General features: G+C 36.2%; 1 protein-coding gene across 1 annotated transcript in view; it reads right to left on the bottom strand.

Annotated features, from left to right (window-relative positions):
- Positions 1–22,614, bottom strand: part of LOC129248673 (semaphorin-1A) — a 323,037-nt gene that overhangs the window by 80,413 nt on the left and 220,010 nt on the right. Inside the window, 2 exon segments of the mRNA XM_054888304.1 lie at positions 6,534–6,622; positions 11,766–11,870. Coding sequence (XP_054744279.1) covers positions 6,534–6,622; positions 11,766–11,870 — 194 coding nt within the window.

Genomic DNA, 22,614 nt, shown 5'->3' with positions numbered 1-22,614 from the left:
GCAGTTCGCCGATTCATCAGCCACTGCGTTGCCTTTAACAGCACAAAACGCCGACAATCAAACAAATTCAAGCTCCTTCTACCTGGTAGCGAAACTCAGTCTCAGTTTACATACTTGTACATCCCCGGACTATTCGTGAAGAGGTGCAAGTGGTTTCTTACAACTGCTTTAGAGCTGCTTGGCTGTCACTGCGGTCATCGCAATATATCCCAGCGCAAAGGATTCGATGGTGCGGTCACATTCTACGAATGAGCAACGATGTAACTATAAAAAACAACTTCGAAATAAATCCAACAAATAAAGAGGTCGACCGAGAAAACGATGGAGTGATGACATTGAAGACAACTTCGGAGCTATGGGCATATCTGATATGAAACGAAAAGCTGATGACTGAGAGTCATGGAGGCGAATAGTAATGGAAGCAATTCTTCACGCCGAACTGTGATGCTTTGATGATGATGGATGTCACTGCAGAGCCTGATTTTATATTCAGGAGAATAGAGTTTTGCTTGAGTCTTTGATATTATTCATCTTATATTCATAGGCGTGTATATTCTGGCTCTGTAGTAGTACTTCACGGTACCAGATTTTCTTTAAATTGAAACTCGAAATACCACAAAATACAAAAACGTGCGGCTTCTTCATGAAATTCAGCAACCATTTATTTTGTTTGTCGTCTTTATCTGCTAGCGAACCACCTTCGGCTATATTTCGTATTACTGGTGGTACGAGCACCACAGCTTGATAAAAGCTTGATAGAGCAGTGTTTAGAAATTACGCAAATTTATTTCCAAAATCACTGCGCCTTCTCCAATGTTCAATTTGGTTTGATGAGCTTCACTTCGTGATCAGTTGGCGTATTTGGTCTGAGATAATTCCTCTTCATTCCAAGAAGGTAAGTGTTTGGTTTGATTTTCATGCCAGAGATATTACGAGCCTATGCTGTAGATAGGGAAAAAATTTATTCTTCACTGGTGAGCCCAAATTATTAGCAAGTTTTTGGTCCGTCACGTCGGCATCAATCAGCCAAGTATCAAATGATTCTAGCAAAATTATCACACAATGCGTAAAACCTTCACTTTATTGGTTTTTGGTATAGGAAATAATTTTACATAAATTTCCCGATAAGATTATGCGATTTGACTGCCTCTTTTAATTACTTCTTAAGGCACTACGGTAAGTCACCGGTTGATGCTGATATACCGGCTTAGATGCACAACTCGGAATTTAAAATATAAAATTTTTAACAAGATAACGAGGCCCATGAAGAAAACAGGTCACTTAATTAGTTCATCAGAAGTAAAAATCGGATGAGTCAACATAAAATGCAATTGAAATAGTCAAACGCCCGAAACGATTCACGTACACTAAATAAAAAAAAACTGACAATCTAATAAGCCCAAAATACTGATAATTTTTTTTTTAAGTACTATACCTCTAAAAAACACCCGTTATATTGTTTTTACACATGCACAGCACGGCACACAATTCACAATCAGAGTTGAAATGTCATGGGCGGCAAACGCCACAATAAAGGAATGAATGAAGGGAAGCAGCGGTGCCCAATTGAAATTTGCGACAGTCGCGGCCACAACGAAAATATGAGCGTCATTAACGGGGATTGATGCGATTGCGGTTGATGTGGTAAGCGAGCGACTGAGTCAGGTGGCATTTGTGAGTAATACCATGAAAAATTGGATTTTAGGCAGCACTTTTCATAATGAATTAGTTAAAAAAAAAAATAAATAAATGAAAATGGCTTGGTGTAGGAATTCGATAACTAATCTGCCTATGAAAAATATCTTATAGTAAAAAAAAAACAATAAATCTGTACTTATATGTCAAGCCTACGTGATTTTATTAATAACTATTCAGAACACATTTCCACGGTGCTGAGATTTACACCTAGATTTAATCTCTTTTAAGTGCATTAATGTGATAAATATGAGATATACGGCATCCCTCTAGACTTGATTACTTATTAATATAATACTTACTTAAGCTTAACTAAAATAATAAATATTAATAAATAGATAATATTTCTAGCTAATAAATATTTTTTTTATAGAAGGGCGATTATAGGTGGAAACATAGTCGAAGAACCTCTAGGGTGTTAAAGGGTTTTTGGATAAGGGGGGAGCCTGGTTTATAAGGTAAAAAAAATCAATTTTTTTTCGTTTTTAGCGATTCCTAATATATTTCCTTAAAAACAAAATTGCAAAGAGATGCATCTTTTAGACCTCATAAACCAGGCTCCCCCCTTAAGGGGACCCGGTGGCCTAGAAATTTCACAAAAATCAATTTTTTGTTCTTTCGATATTTCGAAAGTTTAGTATCTTAAGAATATACTGTGAAATTTTCTTGCGGAAATTCTCAATATTATAGCTTCTACAGCCCATTAACTAAGTAGAGAGCGGTCCACGTGCTCCTGTGTCTCAAACTTTAAGGGGTCCCGTTGGTCTAGAATTAAAAAAAAAAATCGAGTTTTTTTTTGGGATTTCGAAATTATAGGCCTTTAAGAATATGTTGTAAAATTTTTGGGAAGAATATTCCCAGTATTTTTGATTCTATAGCTTTTTTAGCAGCTAGAGTCAGATTCGTCACGTGGCAGCATCAACGAAAAGTATCCACTCTCAAATCTATTAACTCAGTTTTCTCGAAACGACTTTTTTCAGTCTGGTGTTGTCAAAAAAAAAAAAAAAAATACAGCAGTTCAACCGAATCGTCTGAAATTTGAATATGTTGCTCACAACATCAATGGCTATCGCCCGTACTAGAATCATATTATTATTTCAATTACTTCATACTTTTTTGATTAAAAAAAACCGAAAACAAACTAATTTTTAGAGTGTCAAATTCAAAATCGCGCCATTTTGTCAATTTTTTTTTATTATTCTAGTACATAGGGACATAGCTATATTGATTAATACCTACTTTTTTAGTTTCTGTGTTTCAGATAAATAGAAGAGCCAAAATGGACAACACTGTACAGGTCCAACATTTCGAGAGGGTCAACCTTCAGCGACATTTTTAAAATTATTAAAATTAAAAAAAAAAATATTTTTTTTTTCATTTTTGTATGTAAAAGAAGTTAAATAAAAGCCAAAAAATGTAAATATCGTTTTTCATTTTTTTATTGAAAAAAAAAAAAAATTCCTGAAAATATCTTAAATTTTTGAGCTCTAAGCCACCGGCACCCTTTGAGTACGCCAGTCGCTTAAGGTAAGGTTAAGGTTCTAAAGGGTTTTCCAATAACAAGATTATTTGGATCTATCTCGGTAGATGTCACTTTTGAGGCTCTAATTTTTTGATATTTGACAAGTAGAAACTACGCCTTTAATAAAAATGGAACGACACACGCTTAAACAATGCCTTGAAATTATTAAAATTCACTACAAAAATGGTGACAATTTGGCAGAGAGGGTTCGTAAAACTCGGAACATTTTTGGGTCATCGTGAAGCACCTTGTCGGACCGCAATACAGACAGTGTACGTCGCTCAAGAACAGCCGAAAATATTGCTGTTGTAGCCGAAAGTGTTGAAGAAACCCAGATTTGTCCATTCCTCGTCGTTCTTTGGAATTAGGCATTCCACAAACGTCATTACACCGTATTTTGCATAAGGATTTGAGTCTTATGGCTTATAAAGTCCAGTTCACACAAAAACTCAAGCCGGCCGATCATCAACAACGTCGTGTCTTTGCTGAGTGGGCCGTTGAAATGCATGAAAATTATCCGGAATTCCAACGAAAAATCATCTTGAGTGATAAGGCCCATTTCCATCTCGGTGGCTTCGTCCACAAGCAAAATTTTCGGATCTGGGGCTCAGAAAACCCAAGAGTTATTGTTGAAAAGCCTCTCTATTCTCAACGTGTGACTGTTTTGTGCGGTTTATGGTCCGGCGGAGGCATTGGACCTTACTTTTGCGAAAATGAAGCTGGAGCAATAGTTACGGTGAATGGATTGCGCTATCGAGAGATGATTAACAATTTTTTATGGTATTGATCTGGACAACGTTTACTTTCAACAAGACGCCGCTACATCCCACACAAGCAACGTAACCATTGATCTTAACATTGAATAACACCTATTATTAGAAAACGACAAATTTATGGTTTTATTAAAAAAAAGAAGTGAAATAAAGTATGAATATATGAAATCAAGTGAGATAAAATAAAAATAAAAAAATAGAAGAAATTGAAAAAATGGTAAAATAAATTAAACAGAATAACATAAAATAAAGTAAGGTAAAATTAAATAAAATGAAATTATAAAAGTTAAATAAAGTAAAATAATATAAATTGATGTTAGGTAAATTTAGCGAAATAAAGTAAAGGAAAAAAATATAATTAAAAATATTTGAGGAGAGCGTATTTCGGAAAAATTGCAAAAAAGTTGTTTATCTAAATTTGTTGTAACATTATTATAAATAAAAATAAAATAAATGAAATATAGTTTATGCTAAAAAATGAAAAAAAAACAAACAATTATAAAAGTGAAGTCCAAAATAAACAAGACTGAGCTAAAATAGAAAGGACAGGAGCTTTTTTCTGATAAGTTCGTGTTTTTTTATTCCAAATAGTCCCCACTGGTCGCGATGCACTGTTTTGCGTGCTGTAAAAGCTTTCGAAAGAGTGTTTCATGTCATTGGCCGGAATGTCCTTCGGGATGGCCTCTACGGACGCAAAACGTTTTCCTTTCATGGCCAAATGCATTTTTTCGAAGGCAGAAGTCATGGGGAGCCTTACCAGGCAAATATAGAGAGTGATTGATGGTTAAAATGCGATTTCTAGTTAAAAAATCCATCACACGGGGGGATCGATGAGATGGAGCATTATCATGCAATAAGCGCCAATAACGCTTCAAAATGTCAAGATAGAAAATTGCATTGACGGTTTGGCCCGTTGACACGAACTTCTTGTGGACAATTCCCTTGGAATCGTAAAAACAAATACGCATCTACTTGATTTTTGACTTCTCCAAGCGTGAGTTTTTAGGTGGTGCTTCGTCTGGGGCACTTTGACGCTTAGTTTCAGGTTCATATTGGAAACACCAGGTTTCATCACCAGTTACAATGCTGTGAAGCAAGTTCTCACCTCAGTCTCGAAGGTTGAATTTTGAGCAATTATTGCTGCTCAATTAACTTGTGCGGAATGAAACTAGCACAGATCTTTCGTAAGCCCAAATGATCAGTTAAAATGCGACTAATCGATGTTTTGAAGATATTCAACTCCAATTCCATGAATTTCAACGATGATTTCGGCTAATTTTTCATAAATTTACGAACAAATTCGATTTCCGATTTCGGTTTCCGGTGATTACTGATTTTAGGTGGCCCGTATGTTCATTGTCATTTATGTCTTCACAACCATCAATGAAACGTATCAGCTTTTTTCATCAGTTCAAATGTTTCGGTAAACGTTTTACCCATTTTAACACAAAATTTGATTTAGCTCTTTGTTCGAAACTCATTTTTTGTACCGATGACACAAGCATACTGACACTTTAGACGCAATAACTTCGCTTCCATTGAACCGAATGTCAACAAGCTTTCACTGGAAGTCAGCTAGAGATGTAACTTCCAAGGCACTAACTCATTAAAAAGATGACGCCGTCAGAAACATTTTTATGACGCCATATTGTTTATTTTGGTCTTCGCCTTGTAAGTACTTGGATCAACTGACTTGGAATTGATCATAAAACAAAATAATTCATGTTTTTAAAATTTACTTAAGTTTTTTGCCAAATATATATACAAAGAATATTTTACTCTAAAAAATTTAAAAAAAAGTATAACATTTTTAAATGACATGGCATTGCTCACAAAAAAAAAATTATCAAATGCATAGTTTTAGAATTTTCCCCGTCATGGTAATGCACAGGTAAAATAATTTTTTATTTTATTTTATTTGCTAGCTTTTTTTTAGCTTTAACCTGTTCGAAAATCCGAGCTATTTTTCAAATCAATGGAATTATCTAGCCAATGACTTCATTATCCTTTAGGTGCCTAACTGATTGCCAAAACATTGCTCACCAGAGCCTCAGTGCTATTATTTTCAAACTTTTAAAATTGGTTGGATCTAACCAACACTTTGACCTTACCACTTCTTGCAACCAAAAAATTGAAATTTTTGTATGTTTTTATTTTGCAGCTACTCGCTGTTCGCCACTTTCCCAAACACATCAGTTGTGGATAAAACCAATTATTACAATTTTTTTGCTGGCACTATTCATTTTGCCCAGCAAACAACAAACCTTGTAACACTTCAGCCGCCTAGAAACAAAAGGTAGCCCCGACATTTTTTTCTCAATTTTTAAACATTTGAACTCGAATGTGGCGCAAAAAAATGCAACAATTATAACACGCTTTTAAATCAATTAAAAACACTCGTGACAAATGTTTTAATTTCGCTTTATAAAAGTACATCTGTAGCCATAAAAAAGTGCTGTGCATATGAAATATGACTTTGAGGAAACAAAAAAAAAAAAAAATGTATGTTATATTAGTATGTGGTTTTTCATTTCTTTACGCACTTTTCCGCAATTTATAAACTCCACAGCCGTTTCTCTAAAGAAAAAATACACAAAGTCACCCTGTGTAAAAGAGCTAACAAAATTTGGCGCTGCAAGAAAAAAGAGTAACAAAATATATGAACAAATTCTGTTATGGTAAAAAGTTGATGAAATATTGTACATGTAAAAAATGAAATGCATTTAATTAAATAGTTTAAGATTTTATAATAGTTTTCGCTGAAAGTAGCAAATTCGTAGTGCATTGGTTTTTTTTTCTTCGGTGAAAAAAGTGCATATGGCAATTTACAGTAGATTTTTTATAAACCGAGATTGATAGCTTAAAACTTAGTAAAATTTAGTAAAAAAATATAAGCGAGCGAATACATTAAAAAGATTACCACAGAATTTATTAGTAGAGATTTATATCCAATTTCACTGCCTGACACGGTTTTACGGTATATATCCACTCAGCCTTAACAGCAGTTTATGTTTAACCACAGCTCAACTTGGCATTTAAAGGAGCAAACTCGCTTGAAATTTTCAGTACATCGAAGCGGGTGTTAACGCCGAATACAGTAAATTGTATCTTAACAATTAGAGTCGCTGTAAATGTAACGATTTCTGAGCACAACTCTCTTAATACTGCGACCTGGAAGATCTACAGGGTGAACGATATGAAGTGTTACCAACTTCACACTGCTGTGAACTGCTGTAAAACAGTTCATGGCATCAACGTCAAAATTGTTCTAATGACAGTTGAAAATATTGTTTATAAGCCATCAAAAGCATTTGCGACACAGTTTTGTTGAATTATTTTTTCTGGATCGAATTCAAACGTAATAGTGTGATTGCGTTATATTTGGCTGGAAAATTACAACCAGCCATTGTTCGTGAGCTCAGTCACCCCAATGTGAATAAAATGTTTGTGTATTGCACTATAAAACGTTATACTTATAATACTGGTAACATTGCAAAACGCTATGGGGGCGGACCAAAAAAACCGCAACAACGCCAGATATGGTTCGGAAAGTGAAGACTCGACTTGAACGAAATCCACGTCGAAGTGGAAGTAGAAAATGGCCAAAGAACTGAAAATATCGCAAGACAGCGTTCGACGCATATTGAAAAATGAACTCAAGATCAAAGCTTACAAGATCCAAAAAGCACACGATCTTCCCCCCCAGCAAAAGAGCAAAGGAGTTGTTGCGCTTGCACGAACGTGGCGAATTTCCTAACATTGTCTTTTCTGATGAAACAAATTTCCCAATTGAGCAGTTCATAAACACTCAAAACGATCGTGTTTACTTGACCGAACGCCCATACGATAATTTGAGCCTACGTATGGCGACGCGAAGCAATTTCCCATCGCAAGTAATGGTTTGGACCGCAGTGACCGCTGATGGACGCTCTCCAATCGTTTTTATCGAGCCTGGTGTCAAAGTGAATGCGACTTATTATCGGGAAAATGTTTTAGAAGCTGCTTTAGAGCCGTGGACACGCAGACATTTCAGTCATAGACCATGGAAGTTCCAACAGGACTCGGCACCTTCTCATAAAGCTCGTGTGAACCAAGAATGGTTAAAAAATCATGTTCCACACTTCATTTCGGCCACACAATGGCTTTCGAATATGCCAGACGCAAATCCGATGGACTATTCCATCTGGTCCATTTTGGAGAGCAAGGTGAGGACTAAAAAATATGCCAGTATGGATGCGCTGAAAAAAGCGATTATATGAGAATGCGCCAAAATACCTCAAGATCACATTCGTGCAGCATACAACTCATTTTTTGACCGTTTGAAGGCTATAGTCAAGGCAAAGGGTGGTCATATCGAGGTAAAAAGAATATACATATGTTAAAATTGTAATCCTTTTTGAACAATTTTGTCTTTGAAATCAATAAAAACTAATTTCATACAAAAAAGTTATGGTGTTTTGAATAGGTAACACTTCATATCGTTCACCCTGTATTGTGCCCCCTCTCTGAATAAATTTTAGTATTTGTCCTATTTTATTGAGTTTATTGATTTGTCCTAGTTTCTTGAGATCGGTTACAGCGCATGTGTGGCGGCTTCATCTTTCTTCCTACAGAACCTATAAGTTCCTTTGGAGTATATTCCCAGCTTAGTTGATAGTTCAATCTACCCTGCCCTATTACAATTCCTGTGCTGATGCCAAAATAATTCGTATTTACTTCCACACAATCTTTAAATCGAGTCAGGCTAAGCTACCCATCATTAATTTTGATGGCAATAAAATCGATAGATTGCCCCAGCAAGATCTCTTTGATCTTTCTTTACTACGCTGGCAAATTTATCTGCCATATCTTAAATGATTTTCTCTATAGCAGCAACGCTCTTAATTGAACGGACAGGATGTGTCGAGCGCTGGCATTTTTATGACTTGTACTGACCCAGTTGGATGACATTTTTTTTAAATAAATTGTTTATGCTGAGCTCTGTTGGACGATTATGTTAACAGCAATAATGACAATTTAACGAATTCGTGAATCTTCTCCGATCTACCATACTTCTAGTGCATTTGGATATGTTTTGTATGGCCCGCGAATCGAACCGCAATCGAACTCGGTTAGTAAATTGTAGATTTTCTACCTACCCTAACAAACATCTGCCAAAACAGAAAAGAGCCTTGAACTTAAGAGACTCTGTGCTTCGAGTGTAGATTTTCTAACATCTTTGAACAACCCACCATTTGAGAATCATAGTTTCTATCGAAACCTTCGAAAATATTTTGACCGAAATAGAACTTAGTTTAGTACATTGTATGTAGAATTTCTACTTAATTTTTTCTACTCCTGCCAAAAGAGACCTCAGCGAACTGACAGCTGTCAAAATAAAAAAACTGTTAAACAAAATCGAACTTGTAACACTCGAAATACCCTGTAACTGAAGCGTTGATTTTCTAATGTTTCCAAAAATTCCACAAATTTGAGAAATGAAGTTCATTACTGAAAGCTTCAAAAATGTTTTGACCGAAATCGCCCTCATTTTAGTTACTTCTAGATTTTCTTCTTAACTTAAACAGCTTCTGCCAAGAGAGGTTATCGAACTGACAGCTGTTGAAACTATACAATGTTATTTAAAAATTAATTTGAACTTGGAAGACCCTGTACTTGATGCGTGGATTTTCTAAAAGTGAAGGTGTACGCAATTTAAATTACTTTACGTCATCGAACTCTGACAGCTGTCAAAACAAAATATCACTAAAAAAGAAACTTGAACTTGGAAGACCCTGTGCTTGCAGGATAGACTTTCTAACATTATTTTCATCGAACCGACTGCTGTCAAAATAAAATACTCGTTAAAAAACCTCGAACTTGAAATACTCTGAAGTGTAAATTTTCTATTATAAAATCGCCGAAAAATAAACATTTTTGGGAAATACAGTTTCTACCGAAATCTTCGAAAATATCTACGGTGAAATTATTCACAATTTAGCATAGCTAGCCCCAGCAATAAGAGAGGTTATCGAACTCTAACAGCTTTTAAAACAAAATATCGCTTCAAAAGATGTCAACTAACTGACGGCTATCAAAATAAAATACTAATAAAAAAGAAACTCCAGCTTGAAAGATCCTGTACTCGAAGGATATGTTTTCTATATTTTGAACCGACAGCTGCCAAATAAAATACTACTAAAAAAGAAACTGCAGCTTGGAAGACCCTGTACTGGAAGGAAATATTTTCTAATTTTTGAACTAACGGCTATCAAAATAAATTATTAATAAAAAAGAAACTCCAGCTTGAAAGACCCTGTACTCGAAGGAAATATTTTCTAATTTTTGAACTGACAGCTGTCAAAATAAAATACTAATAAAAAAGAAACTCCAGCTTGATAGACCCTGTACTCGAAGGATCTGTTTTCTATATTTTGAACTGACACCTTTCAAAATAGAATACTAATAAAAAAGAAACTCCAGCTTGAAAGACCCTGTACTGGAAGGATATATTTTCTCATTTTTGAACTGACAGCTGTCAAAACGAAATACTAATAAAAAAGAAACTCCAGCTTGAAAGACCCTGTACTAGAAAGATATGTTTTCTTACTTTTGAACTGACAGCTGTCAAAATAAGATACTGATAAAAGGGAAACTTCAGCTTGAAAGACCCTGCACTTGAAGGATATATCTTCTAATATTTGAACTGACAGCTGTCAAAATAAAATACTTGTAAAAGAGAAACTCCAGCATGATAGACCCTGTACTCGAAAGATATGCTTTCTATATTTTGAACTGACAGCTGTCAAAATAAAATACTGATAAAAGGGAAACTCCAGCTTGAAAGACCCTGTACTTAAAAATGTATTTTCTACTTTCTGAACTGATAGCTGTCAAAATATATAATATATTTATATTTTCTAACATCTCCTTCTAGACAATATTTTCTATTATCACCGAAGAATCCACAATTTTGAAATATAGACTTTTTGCCGAAATCTTCGCCGCAAAAACTTGAGTGAAATTGTAAATTATAGATTTGCTGCTTAAAAGCTAAAAAAGGAACTGTAACCTCAAAGGCACTTTACTCAAAGGATAGTGCATAAAGCCTTTCATCTAGACCTTTCAACTGCATTCGTATTAAACATTTTGCAGCAGCGTAGTTTGCACTGAGCTTTCAATCATTTCTAATACTCTTAAACGGCTGGTTGTTTACATTTTCCTGATTAAAATTGATACCCCATTATTTAATCGCATTACATAAGTCAGCCAGCAGCAGCAGTATAAGCAGTACATTTACATATAATTCGAATATGCAGCGATCAACAGGATTTGATGACAGTATTAAGCGCAGTAAGTAGCCTGGCTATGTGAACTACTTTTTGCAGTACTCCTACCCCTCGCAGCCATCAAGAAATTCATATGTACGCTTGGAGGCATGAAATTGACACATAAATACCCACAAAGTAGTAAATACAATTACAAATGTATGAGAGTAATGTTTGTTTGTATGTGCCAGCACCGGCACATTTAAGAAGTAGACTACGCAGTCAGTAAGGCAGTTAGCCGTCAATATGGGGAAGTTTGGGTGTGGGCACTTCTACTTCTGCTCAAACCACAAACAGGCGCACGCTAAGAAATGATTACCAAAAAATAATATAATCGAACGACCACCAAGCAGTCATTGGCCACCCCCCGCCCAGTTCTCCTACCACAACAATAATGCAATTACGATTTGCTACAAACAACGAAAACAGCGACAACAATAACATTTCATTGTCCAGAAGTAAACTTACCATTGAGGCTTAGGCTGTCGTATTGCTCCGTTTGTAGAGGCTCACGATAGATAATCGGATCACTGCCGCTGAAATCGGCCACAGTGCCGGAGTATAGCTCGTTATCTGCAATAGAAGAAAAGGAGAGGTATAGAATGAGTACAACTGGGGAATACACAATCATAAAAAAAAATTTATATATAAAAAAATAAGAAGAATATGGCGCAATAAACGATTTGAGTGATGAGTGGTTGGCGTTGTAATGATTTGCCAAGGGTTGAGTGAATATAAAGATGGACTTATTGTAATGAAAAGAATAAATGAAGAAAAAATAAAAAAACACATAAAATGAATGTAACATAAAAAGAAATGAAAACACGAAAAAAGAAAAAGAAAAAAAGCAAAAAACATGCAATGAAACTACATTTAAAATGGTGGCAGCAACGACAGGATTTGCTGGACATGCAAATATGCACAAAACAGCGGATTGTGAAGGCATAAAAATATAATCGAAATTACAGCAATAGGATGCAGTTGGAAGCGGATGAAATGGTAATGGATAAAACACTCGCTTCAGTACACTTATAGCTTAAGGAGTAGGAGAAATGATTGCATTTAGTAGTAGCTGCCAATAAAGTGGGAGAGAAAAAAGGGAATTACCATAAAGCAAAGTAAATCGATTTTGTGTGCGAAACGGCAAACAAAGTAGATTAGTTTTATCACATTGTGATTTATTTTTTGTTGTATATCTTTTTGCTTGTGCAAAGCTGAAAGCAAAATATTGATTTTGCTAGTGAATAAAAATATTGTATTAACAGAGATCTTTTATTGTAAATATTTAAGCTGATAAAGTATTTAATGCCAGTGAGCGCAAGTTTCACTGAGCCAGCCAGCAGCAGGTCCACAATTTCATGAGCTTTTATGACCACCCACCACGCACCACCCTCCAAAAAAAAAAAAACTGGTTACATTAAGGCGCCTTTTCTAAGCAAGGAAAGTTGTTTTTCCACTCATTTTGCTTTGAAAAATATTTACTAAAAATATTCTTAGGTGAACAGTCGAAATGGAGTTTGAGAAAATTATTTAAAATTTTTCGGCCATCAATTTTTGAAAACCAAACTTGACTAGTCTGATTATGATTAGCCGAAAGAAAGCAAATCAGTTTAGAAAGTTACTTTAAATTTGAAAAAGTTGAACTAGCACATTTTCCTGCCTTCCTACCGTATCATGCAAGTGTTGTTGTGCGATATTTTTGGTCAATTGATATCAAGGATGATAGATTTACCAGGTTTGGCCTTCAGCAGTGGTAAACTGAGCGAGTAAGTTTCGCTGTCACATAACCGGCAAGAATGATAGAACCAAGACTGCGCCCATCAAAGAGTGCGTGCATTGAAAACCTTTTTACACATTTTAAAAAGCGTTTGAATTTACTGAATGAGAATTAAAACCATAGAGGTGTAATCGTTTCGTTCGGTCTTCAATCCTTAGTGGGACATAGGGCATCAAGAGGTGTATTCATAGTAAAAATAAACAAAAAAAAAAAAATACCAGAAAATAGTAAAAAAATTATAACGACATTTTTACAAAAAGTGTATCTTATTTTGTTACATAACCTGATATATAGCAAATAAGTCGTTCCCTTAACAAAAGATTTTCGTTAACAAAAAATTAAATTGTACATATCCATAACACATTTAAAAAACAAACGCACATTTTAAAGACAATTTGTCACGCATACAAAGTTCTTTAAATAATTCAATAAAAATTTGGGATTTATTTTCTTTAAATGGGCATTTTAGTGCGTTTTTATATCCAAAGCTTGGCAGCACTGTAGTAGTGAAAGAGAGAGATTTGACTGCTGAAAGCAGATGAACACCAACAATAACTGCAATCGCGGGCAATGCGACCAGATGTTAAAAAAAGTAAAGCTAAATAAAACTGAGTGAATTATTGATCTAATTTTTTAAAAATCTATATTTTACAAAACTATTAACTTTACTTTTAATTAGAACAGGCAAAAAAAGCGCCATGAAGAAAGAACTAAAACTCCGAGACTAAATAAGAAAAAAAAATGCTAAATCAAATTACGAAAATGGTAATCTGGCCACACTGGTACTAAAACGACGTAACTCATTGTCAAATTCGATGAGAGCAATGTAACGGTACCACGATAGGCGCCATCTCCTTATTCTTTCCATCATGCATAACCGGGTACTCAGCAACAGAATTCTGCCCGCTCATTTCACATGTATTCCCAGACTCGACCAATCAGTCGTTGCTCAGATAGTAACGAAGCAATATGAGTGGGCGACTGTGTTGATTTTTTTCGTATATGACCAACACAATCTCAGTTTTTTTGAAATCAAGCAGTCGGTTACGTCAACCAATCAGCTGATTCTTCCAAATTCTCTGAGGCCTGACATTGGCCACACCTTCTGAATTTTTTTCACCATGAATTGATGTGGCATTAAATAAAGTGTTGATTAAAATATCATAAAGATTTTTTAAATTTTTATTCGCCAATATAATTTTTAGAAATGCCAGGACAGCCCCTAAAGTTCCTAAAATACCCATCTTCTTAAAAACAAATTCAAGCTAATAAGAGCTCATGAACAAATTTTGTAAATATTGTTGACTTATTGTGTTTTATTTCAACACAAAAAAAAGAAAAAAAGAAACAAATTAGACTTCTTAAAAACACAATAAAACTATTTACTGATTTTTTAATAATTTTTTTTTTGTGAAAAGAGACGTAAGTTCGATCTCTACACCCCTTGCAAGGCCATTACTGCCTATTTCATTGATATCATATTTTTGTACTTAATAAAAAAAACTACCTTTGACGGATTATAAAGTCAAAATATTGCCTATTTCACTGATATTTTTCGGTTTTACATATTTGAAAATATAATATGATCCTTAAAAAGTCCTTCGCTGCATCCCAAACAAATATTTTTTGATTAAAATTTTCCACTTTTTTATAGCTTTGAACCCACATCTTTAGAAGTACCTGTTGCAAGCTAGAAATGTCAAAATATTACACATGTTCATTGTATTTTTGTGTTTTTTTTTATTAAAAAAATGTATGTCTCTTCAAAACGCACCCATTGAAAGCTAGTGATCCAAATATTAGATTTCCTGCAATTTTTGTATTTTACATTAAAAAAAAATTGTATGCCACTTAAAAACACACCCGCTGCAGAATAAAATCAAAAAAAAACTGTGACAGTCAAATTGAACGCGATTCCGGCGGATTTTTTTTCCATTTTTCTTTCTTTATTGAATCTTTCTTGTATAAGAAACTAACAATAAGTTTACAAATCTTATATACTAGAGTAATATGTTTCCTTGCCAGTGCTAAGAAAGGAATTATTTACTCAAATGAATGTATATTTACATTTTATATATGATTAAATCGGTTGTGAATCTCCAATTCTTCATAGCTGGGAGCCGGAAAGGCCTAGTTTCCAGTCTCCCTTAAAGCTTCCGTTGTCCCTCATGTCGATTGTGAAAATGTTGTTGTTTTTTGTTTTTTTTCGAATGTGATAGATGTGGTTGGAGGAAGTTGTGGACGGCCTCTCGATTGAGATGAGATAATTAAGATAGTGCAGACTTGAAAATGTCTCTTTTTTCAATCGTGTGTGACCTTCATCTAAAAGTAGATTTCGCGCTGGTTTATTTGGATGGTCTTCTAGCTTTTGTAGGTATTTTTTGCTCAACCGTAGAATTTCATCGGTTACACGAGGTATGCAAATATCTCTGTGAATGTTAGCTAAAATCGTCAAAATATTCGCCATTTAATTGAGTTTTTTATAACAAAAAAACTATTTATATACCATGGAGCTCCCGTGATTATCCGCAAGGCTTTAGATTGCACTCTCTGAAGTTTTTCGATATTTGAGGGAGTAGCCGTTCCCCACATTTCTATACCATATGCCCATATTGGTTTTAGCATGGCTTTATATAGTAGCACTTTGTACTCTAGAGGTAATGCTGATTTCGAATTAAGCATCCAATATATGCTTTTCATTTTAAGCAATATGATTCCGCCATGTGAGTCTTCTATCTAAGTGAATTCCAAGATATTTTATTTCGTTTTGCTGTGGTATATTCTGACCATTTATTGTAACTGCAGGGCAAGTTTCTTTTCTTAGAGTAAAAGTAATATGCACGCATTTGGTTTCATTAACCTTTATTCTCCAGTTTTTAAGCCATACTTCTGTTTCAAGTTGCTACTTTTGGGTTTGTGTGAGTGCAAAGTATTGCAGTATCATCGGCAAATGTTGATGTCATTGGTTGGCTCGTCGTTGGTATATCAGATGTGTATAATACATATAAAATAGGGCCTAGAACGCTGCCTTGTGGAACTCCAACGTCTATTCTACAATGCCGAGAGAAAAAATCTTTTTGCTTTACAACAAATTCTCTATTAGTGATATAGTTTTGCAGCAAGAAGTGTACATTCGTAAGCAGTAAGCTAGTAGTTTTTAGCCGCGGTGCTATACCTTATTGAATGCTTGTGCTACGTCTAAGAACAGTGCAGTGCAGTACTGTTTTTTCTCAAAGGACTTTCGTATAAATGACACAATGCGATGAACTTGCTCAGTTGTACTATGTTTTGCTCTAAATCCAAATTAGTGTTGAGGAATAATATTGTTATCTTGAATAAACGGCATTATTTTCTGCAAGAGCAACTTTTCAAATAGCTTTGAAAGTATGGACAATAGACTGAGTTTAAAAAATGTTTCCTGCAGTGGAAGGACCGCTACCAGCGGTGTATTGACGCTCAAGGGACCTATTTTGAAGAATATTAGTTGTATAAGCCAAAAGGTTTAATAAAACTGCTTAAAAAAAATAAGGCTCATTACTTTTCAATCATTCCTATGTTTCACATTTCTAAAAAAGTTCTAAACCTCTTAAAAAACACCCGTAAAAATATTAGTTTATAAATTGTAACTTATCTGAGTTTAGTGAACGAATATTTCCATATGTTTTTGGCAGCGTTTCGTATTTTTCTAATTTATTCCTTATCCAACATATTTTATATATTAAGATACTTATAGAAACAAAATAACAGAAAGAAAATATTTCATAACAGTTTAAAATACATCAAATTAATTTTTATCAAACACAGATTGCATTGGAGAATAATTAATTTGCTTTAAAGTATTCATTTAAGCTCTTACTGTTGAGAAATTTTATTTACTTTGGATCATTCATTTAAGTCCTTAGTGATGAGAAATTTCCTTATGCCCACTCTAAGCACCTCAAAGTATGCAGCAATACGGGCAGTCTTCATGTTCATTGAACATTATCTTTTTGGCATGCGATACTCTTTTTTCTTATCGCTTTTAGCTACTCTACGAACTCACTTAATTGACATTTTGCTATTGCTCCCACACTCCGAGACATGTTCATCAATTGACTTCAATACCCGCTCCACTCTCATTTGTAATATACTGTCCTCAGGCCTGTCTCTCCCAGCGCGCTTCTACTGACCCCTCGCTTAGAAACGGATAGCTTCACTTCACTTCAATTCAATGCAATTCCATTCAATTTTGGGGCATATTGGCACTCTTCATTGCATTAGTGCATCGCTCTATACGTCTACAACAATTCTATTAAAAAAGCTCAATGAATAGTAGCAACTGACATAAGAGCGAAAATGAGAAAATAAATCAAAATAAGGAGAAAAAAAGAAGACCTTCAATGGTTGGCAGCAATGGAGGAAGGTTGCTGTGCAGGAACGAAGTGACATTTATATCTGATATACTGTAAGTTGACATTTGTAACTGCATAAAATCATTTGTAAATATTGAGTATGAAAATCTTTCTCTCGCTCTCATGCACACACCTACTCACACGTGCACGTTTATACGCTTCTATAGAAGAACTTCATTTATTCACTTCACACAAACTTGAAGAGTCACACAAAGCGAAATTCCAACAGATAACCGATTGTAGGCATGCAGATACGTGTATGTGTGCTTGCATGTATGAGTGTACTATATGTATGCGTGTATGTAAGCAAATGGCAAGCATTAAACATGCGTGCGATTCCCCTGTATAAAAAGAAATCCTTGAAGATGCTTGAATGGAGCAGCATTAAATATGCAGATGTACGAATATGTGTGTGTGTGTGTGTGTGTGTGTCTGTGTGATTATGTGCCAATCTACTGGAATGTATGCACATACATATGAGCATAAATAATATATCTACCCTGTAGAGAGTATGTAAACATTCTACCCAGATACTGTTATTTAAACGAGGAAATAATATCGAAAAATCCTAGTTCGTAATGACATGAAGAAGTCAGTGCACTAGAAAAATACCGGTCAAATCACTTTGTCAACAAATTACTTGTTTTTTTTTTTTATAAGAAAGGTATATAAGATACTCTTCTAACCGATCATCTAACCGGACAAATTCAAAGTTTTGTAAACAGATGTATTCAGCGTATTCTCAATGACCCACCAAATAAAATTACGAAAGTAGAGGTGAAGGTGGGCACACACTGTGAAAAAATGCAACGAATATCTGTCGACAAACTCTTGATTGAAACCCCGATGATGCATCAATGCATCGCGATGATTAGATAATATTAGCTCGCCAAGATCCTACGACAGGTTCGTCTATCATCTTTCGGGACCACAGCTCAAAGCGCAGGAGGATAAAGGACAAGCTGTGCCACAGGGTGTTGTCCATTCATCCTTTTGCTTTTCAACTTCTATATCTTGAAGCTCCTCCAACCATCAGAGGGAGTTTTACTGCTTTCCTACGCTGCCGATTGTTTGATAATGACGTTCGGCACGGACATTGTTGACTTCTGTGAACTTTTATCTCGCCTGCCTTTCTCGCTTTTTCAGTGCAAGTAATCTCCAGCTTTCCCCCGTAAATCCACGGCGACCCACTTTACCACCTGGACGAAGGAAGTGAAACTGCAGTTAAAGGTGAAATACCACCAAAATATTGGGCGTCCCCTCCGATAGTTTACTCTCCTTCTTCCTTCTCGGGACAAGTTGCAAGAAATGTTGCTGGCGACAATTGACGGTCGGCACTAAATTACGCTGCTCCCATCTAGTCACCTGGTACTACTACTGGACATCCCTGCAGAGATTTGCTAGAGCTTGAGCCACTTACTAGACGAGTCAGCAAACTGCGACTGCTGGGACGGACAATATATAGACAGACATTAAACGACATTCAACCGGAGACTCTCCCCACCGATTGCCATTAGCTCAGTCCAACCACTATCTCTTCCGGCCGAAGAAGTTCAGCTGCCTTGTTAAACTCGCTAACTTTGGCTCAATTGCAGTCTTGATGTTCTAGCAGGCTATACCGAATCGACACCGACATACTCAATATGTGTCCGGTATGTGAAGATATCTCGGACGATGCTTACCACCTATTCACATGACCTCTCAAACCCATTCACCTAGCATCCCTCTCCCTTTGGACCCAACCTGCCGAAACAGTACGTTTTCTGGGCCCACAGTTAGATGAGTTAGACAAAGACGACCGGTAACGGCACTGTATGGATAGGTAAACTGCTATAACAACGACAACAACAAGTGCGAACTCTACAAAGATTCGAAGTCATCTTTCTATCAAACATTTGAAGGGACCTTTAATAGGATATTGTCATCGTTCAAGCTTCTGCACCATACGATATAACGGGAATAATGAGAGACTTACAAAGTGTTAATTTTGTTCGTCGAGATAGGACTTTACTACTCAATTCCCTACTTAGTCCAAAGTAGCACAAGGTTGCAAACGGATACATTTTTATTTGGATTTAAACGTAACAAATTCTTAGCAATTGGTGTCAGAAGTGGGATTGTAGAACAGGATCGTAAAAACAGCAAAGCTAAGATTCAGCATCTTAAAAAGGCTGGTTGACTACTGGAAACGAAACAGACTTGCAAGCACAACTATGCGAGGCTATGGAGGTAGAGGGCGTCGATGTAGACGAATGTGTGTTCCAGCTAGAAGGTGAAGAATTATCGATCATAGTGCAAGAGAAGGCAGAGCTTCCAGGACCTTCACTAGGTATAGACATGAGAGTGATGATGGCTGCAATATCAGAAATGTCGCCGCGCGAAATCAGCGCAAATGTCTACGCAGATTTCAACAAATACAGTCACAATTATCATCGGAAATGTCATCCGAAATGTTATAGCAGATGCCACAAATCTCATTGCAGTAATTACAAATGTTCACAAAGTTGTCGTCGAAGATAAATGCGCAGTTGAAGAAACAGGATATCCAAATTAAAAGCAGAGATGAGTCCTATGACGTCACAATTGGAAACGATTGAAGCTGAGGTAGATGTATTGAAGACTCGCCTCTGTGAACTGCTATTAAGTCGTCCAAATATTTGCACCAGTGGTCACAAAGTAAAAGCTCCATCTTTCGAGGGCTCTGTACCCTTCTCAATATTTAAGCTCCAGTTCGAAACAACAGCAAAAATAAGTCACTGGAGTACTGCAGACAAAGATGCTTCGCATTGGATGTCTCGCTTGAGGGTTCCACCGCCGAAGTACTGCAAACATTTCCAGCAGCCGATCGGGGTAACTGCGAGAGTCTGATGACAGCAATAGAGAGCCATTATGGGAGTGACTGCAGGCAGCAAATATTCCAAATGGCACTGACGCATCGCTACCAGAAGACAAATGAGATGTTGCCGGATTAAGCGACAGATATTGAGCGGTTGGCACATTTTGCGTATGCGAAAGCAGCAGACTTCGTTGAACAAATGAAACATGACGAGATCCGGACATGAAACGGGCAGCATACTCAACACCGAAGAGAGGGGAAGTTTGCTGGGACAGTGTCTTTTGCACTGACACAGGAATTACGAATTGGTACGAGTAACAATACCTTAAATTTTATTTATTTATTAGTTTACTTAAGAATTTGTTTTAATTTTTTTCCCTGCGGGGTACTTACAGCTACCCATGTTTTACTCAGTACTTATGCCATGTGTGCAGCCGTTGTGAAGGAACTGGGGTGGAGAGAGCAAATAGATACTTTTAGCAAAATTCGCATTTTACGACGCACTTTATTTTCGACAAATGCAAAATTCACAAAATTTAATTAAGCAAAAGACGAACTTTTCAAGGATTTCTTTATTTTGCACAGCGAGCTGCCTTTGCCGCCAATAGACTTATGTATGGACCTATAAGCATACATATCTGAGAGCATATAAGAGTATCAACATACACGACACACATACATACGTACATAAATATAGGGAAACCGTGGCATGCCATGAAAGCGAAAGAAAATGAAGATGGACGGTGGAAATGCGGTTAGTTGCCGCAGTGTAGAGAGGTGAGTTGGAAGTGGGATTGGTAAAAGTTTTGGAACCTTTTGAATTTAACTTTTACAAAAGCAAAGTGACTTCTTAGTTGTCTGCTGACTGCTTTTGAAATCTGCATAGTCGGCAGGCAGCCAGTCAGTACTGCACTTTGCCTGCCGCCTTTCACTTCACCTTCTACGTCGTCTTCTACTTTTGCTACTTTTCAATTCCGCACAACTCAGTTGAGTTGAGTTGAGTTGAGTTAAGTTCAGTTCAGTACGGTTCAGCTGAACTGCCAAAATTTAGTCGAGTCGGCATCGTTTTCAACCAACCAACAACTGTCAGGCAAAATGTAAAACTGTCTGGCATTGGTGGGATGATGAAGTACTTAGGCATATACATACATACATGTGCGTACATATATGGATAAATGGACATACACACAAAAGAAGAACGGCGTGAAACTGCAACCTAGTAAACCAATAATAATCTTTGTATTTAATAAAACGGGCAATTAAAATAAGAAGCCTACATGAAAAAGTGCAAATGTGTAAAAAAACTGGAGAAACAATATGTCGATGTTGAAAATTTCAAAAAATTTTATATCTTCTAAGTATGTGCCAACCTCACCCAAGCGAAAGGAATGGGGTTTGCATTCAGTATTCAAAGAAATAATGACGGCACTTTACACTAACGGATCCAAGCTGGATTGCGACATCGGCGCCGAGCACTTCGAAGCTTCCAAGTTTTTTCGCCTGGGGAATTCGAATAGAAATTCTCGGGATAAGGGAAGCTTGCAGGATATTTAGAAACCATCCACAACAACTATTAGAAGTATGCATTTTTTCAGAGAACCAAGCAGCCATCTTTGCCTTAAAGTCACCTATAACCAATTCAAAAATTGTCAGACAATGCAAAGGAGAACTCAATGCTTCAGCGTGCGTGAGAGACATCACTCTCATCTGGGCACTTGGCTATAGAAACATAGAAGGAAATGAGAAAGCTAATGAATTGGCAAGACAGGAGACATCCTATAACAAATCCGAAGCGGTAGAAATAGGCTGTCCCCAAAATGTATGCGTAAAATACAGAAATTTTCGCTATTCCAGAAACAGGGCGTTTACAGATGGACTAACAGGAATAACTGTAAACTCACTAAGCAAACGTGGCCCAATTTCAACAAATCCAGAACTGACGAGTTGATAAGAAAATCACGAGTAGCCGTATTCAGAATTACGTCAACAATAACCGGCCACTGGCCTTTGGGAGACAATGCCAGGAAGATGCCGTGACCGTACAATGATTAATGTAGAAACTGCAATCAAGAAGAATCTAAGCAAACAATCTTTGACTACCTGTGTAAGTGTCCTAGCCTGGGCGCACTACGACATAGAATGCTGGGAGAATTCTCGATGGTTAATTTGAAGGAAATTGCAGAAAAGAAATTAGACTGAACTTGAATCTGCCTATGTCACTCATAGTCAAATCAAGATGTCATCTTTTGTGCTAATTGGGTCTGGGCTGTGTCACACCTCCACCACCACCATCACCATGTCCCAACCTAAACT

The sequence above is a fragment of the Anastrepha obliqua genome, chromosome 5 (genome assembly GCF_027943255.1).
Source record: "Anastrepha obliqua isolate idAnaObli1 chromosome 5, idAnaObli1_1.0, whole genome shotgun sequence".
NCBI classification, from domain to species: Eukaryota; Metazoa; Arthropoda; class Insecta; order Diptera; family Tephritidae; genus Anastrepha; species Anastrepha obliqua.
Note: the sequence above shows the minus strand (reverse complement) of the source record. Positions and strands in the feature narration are given on the sequence as shown.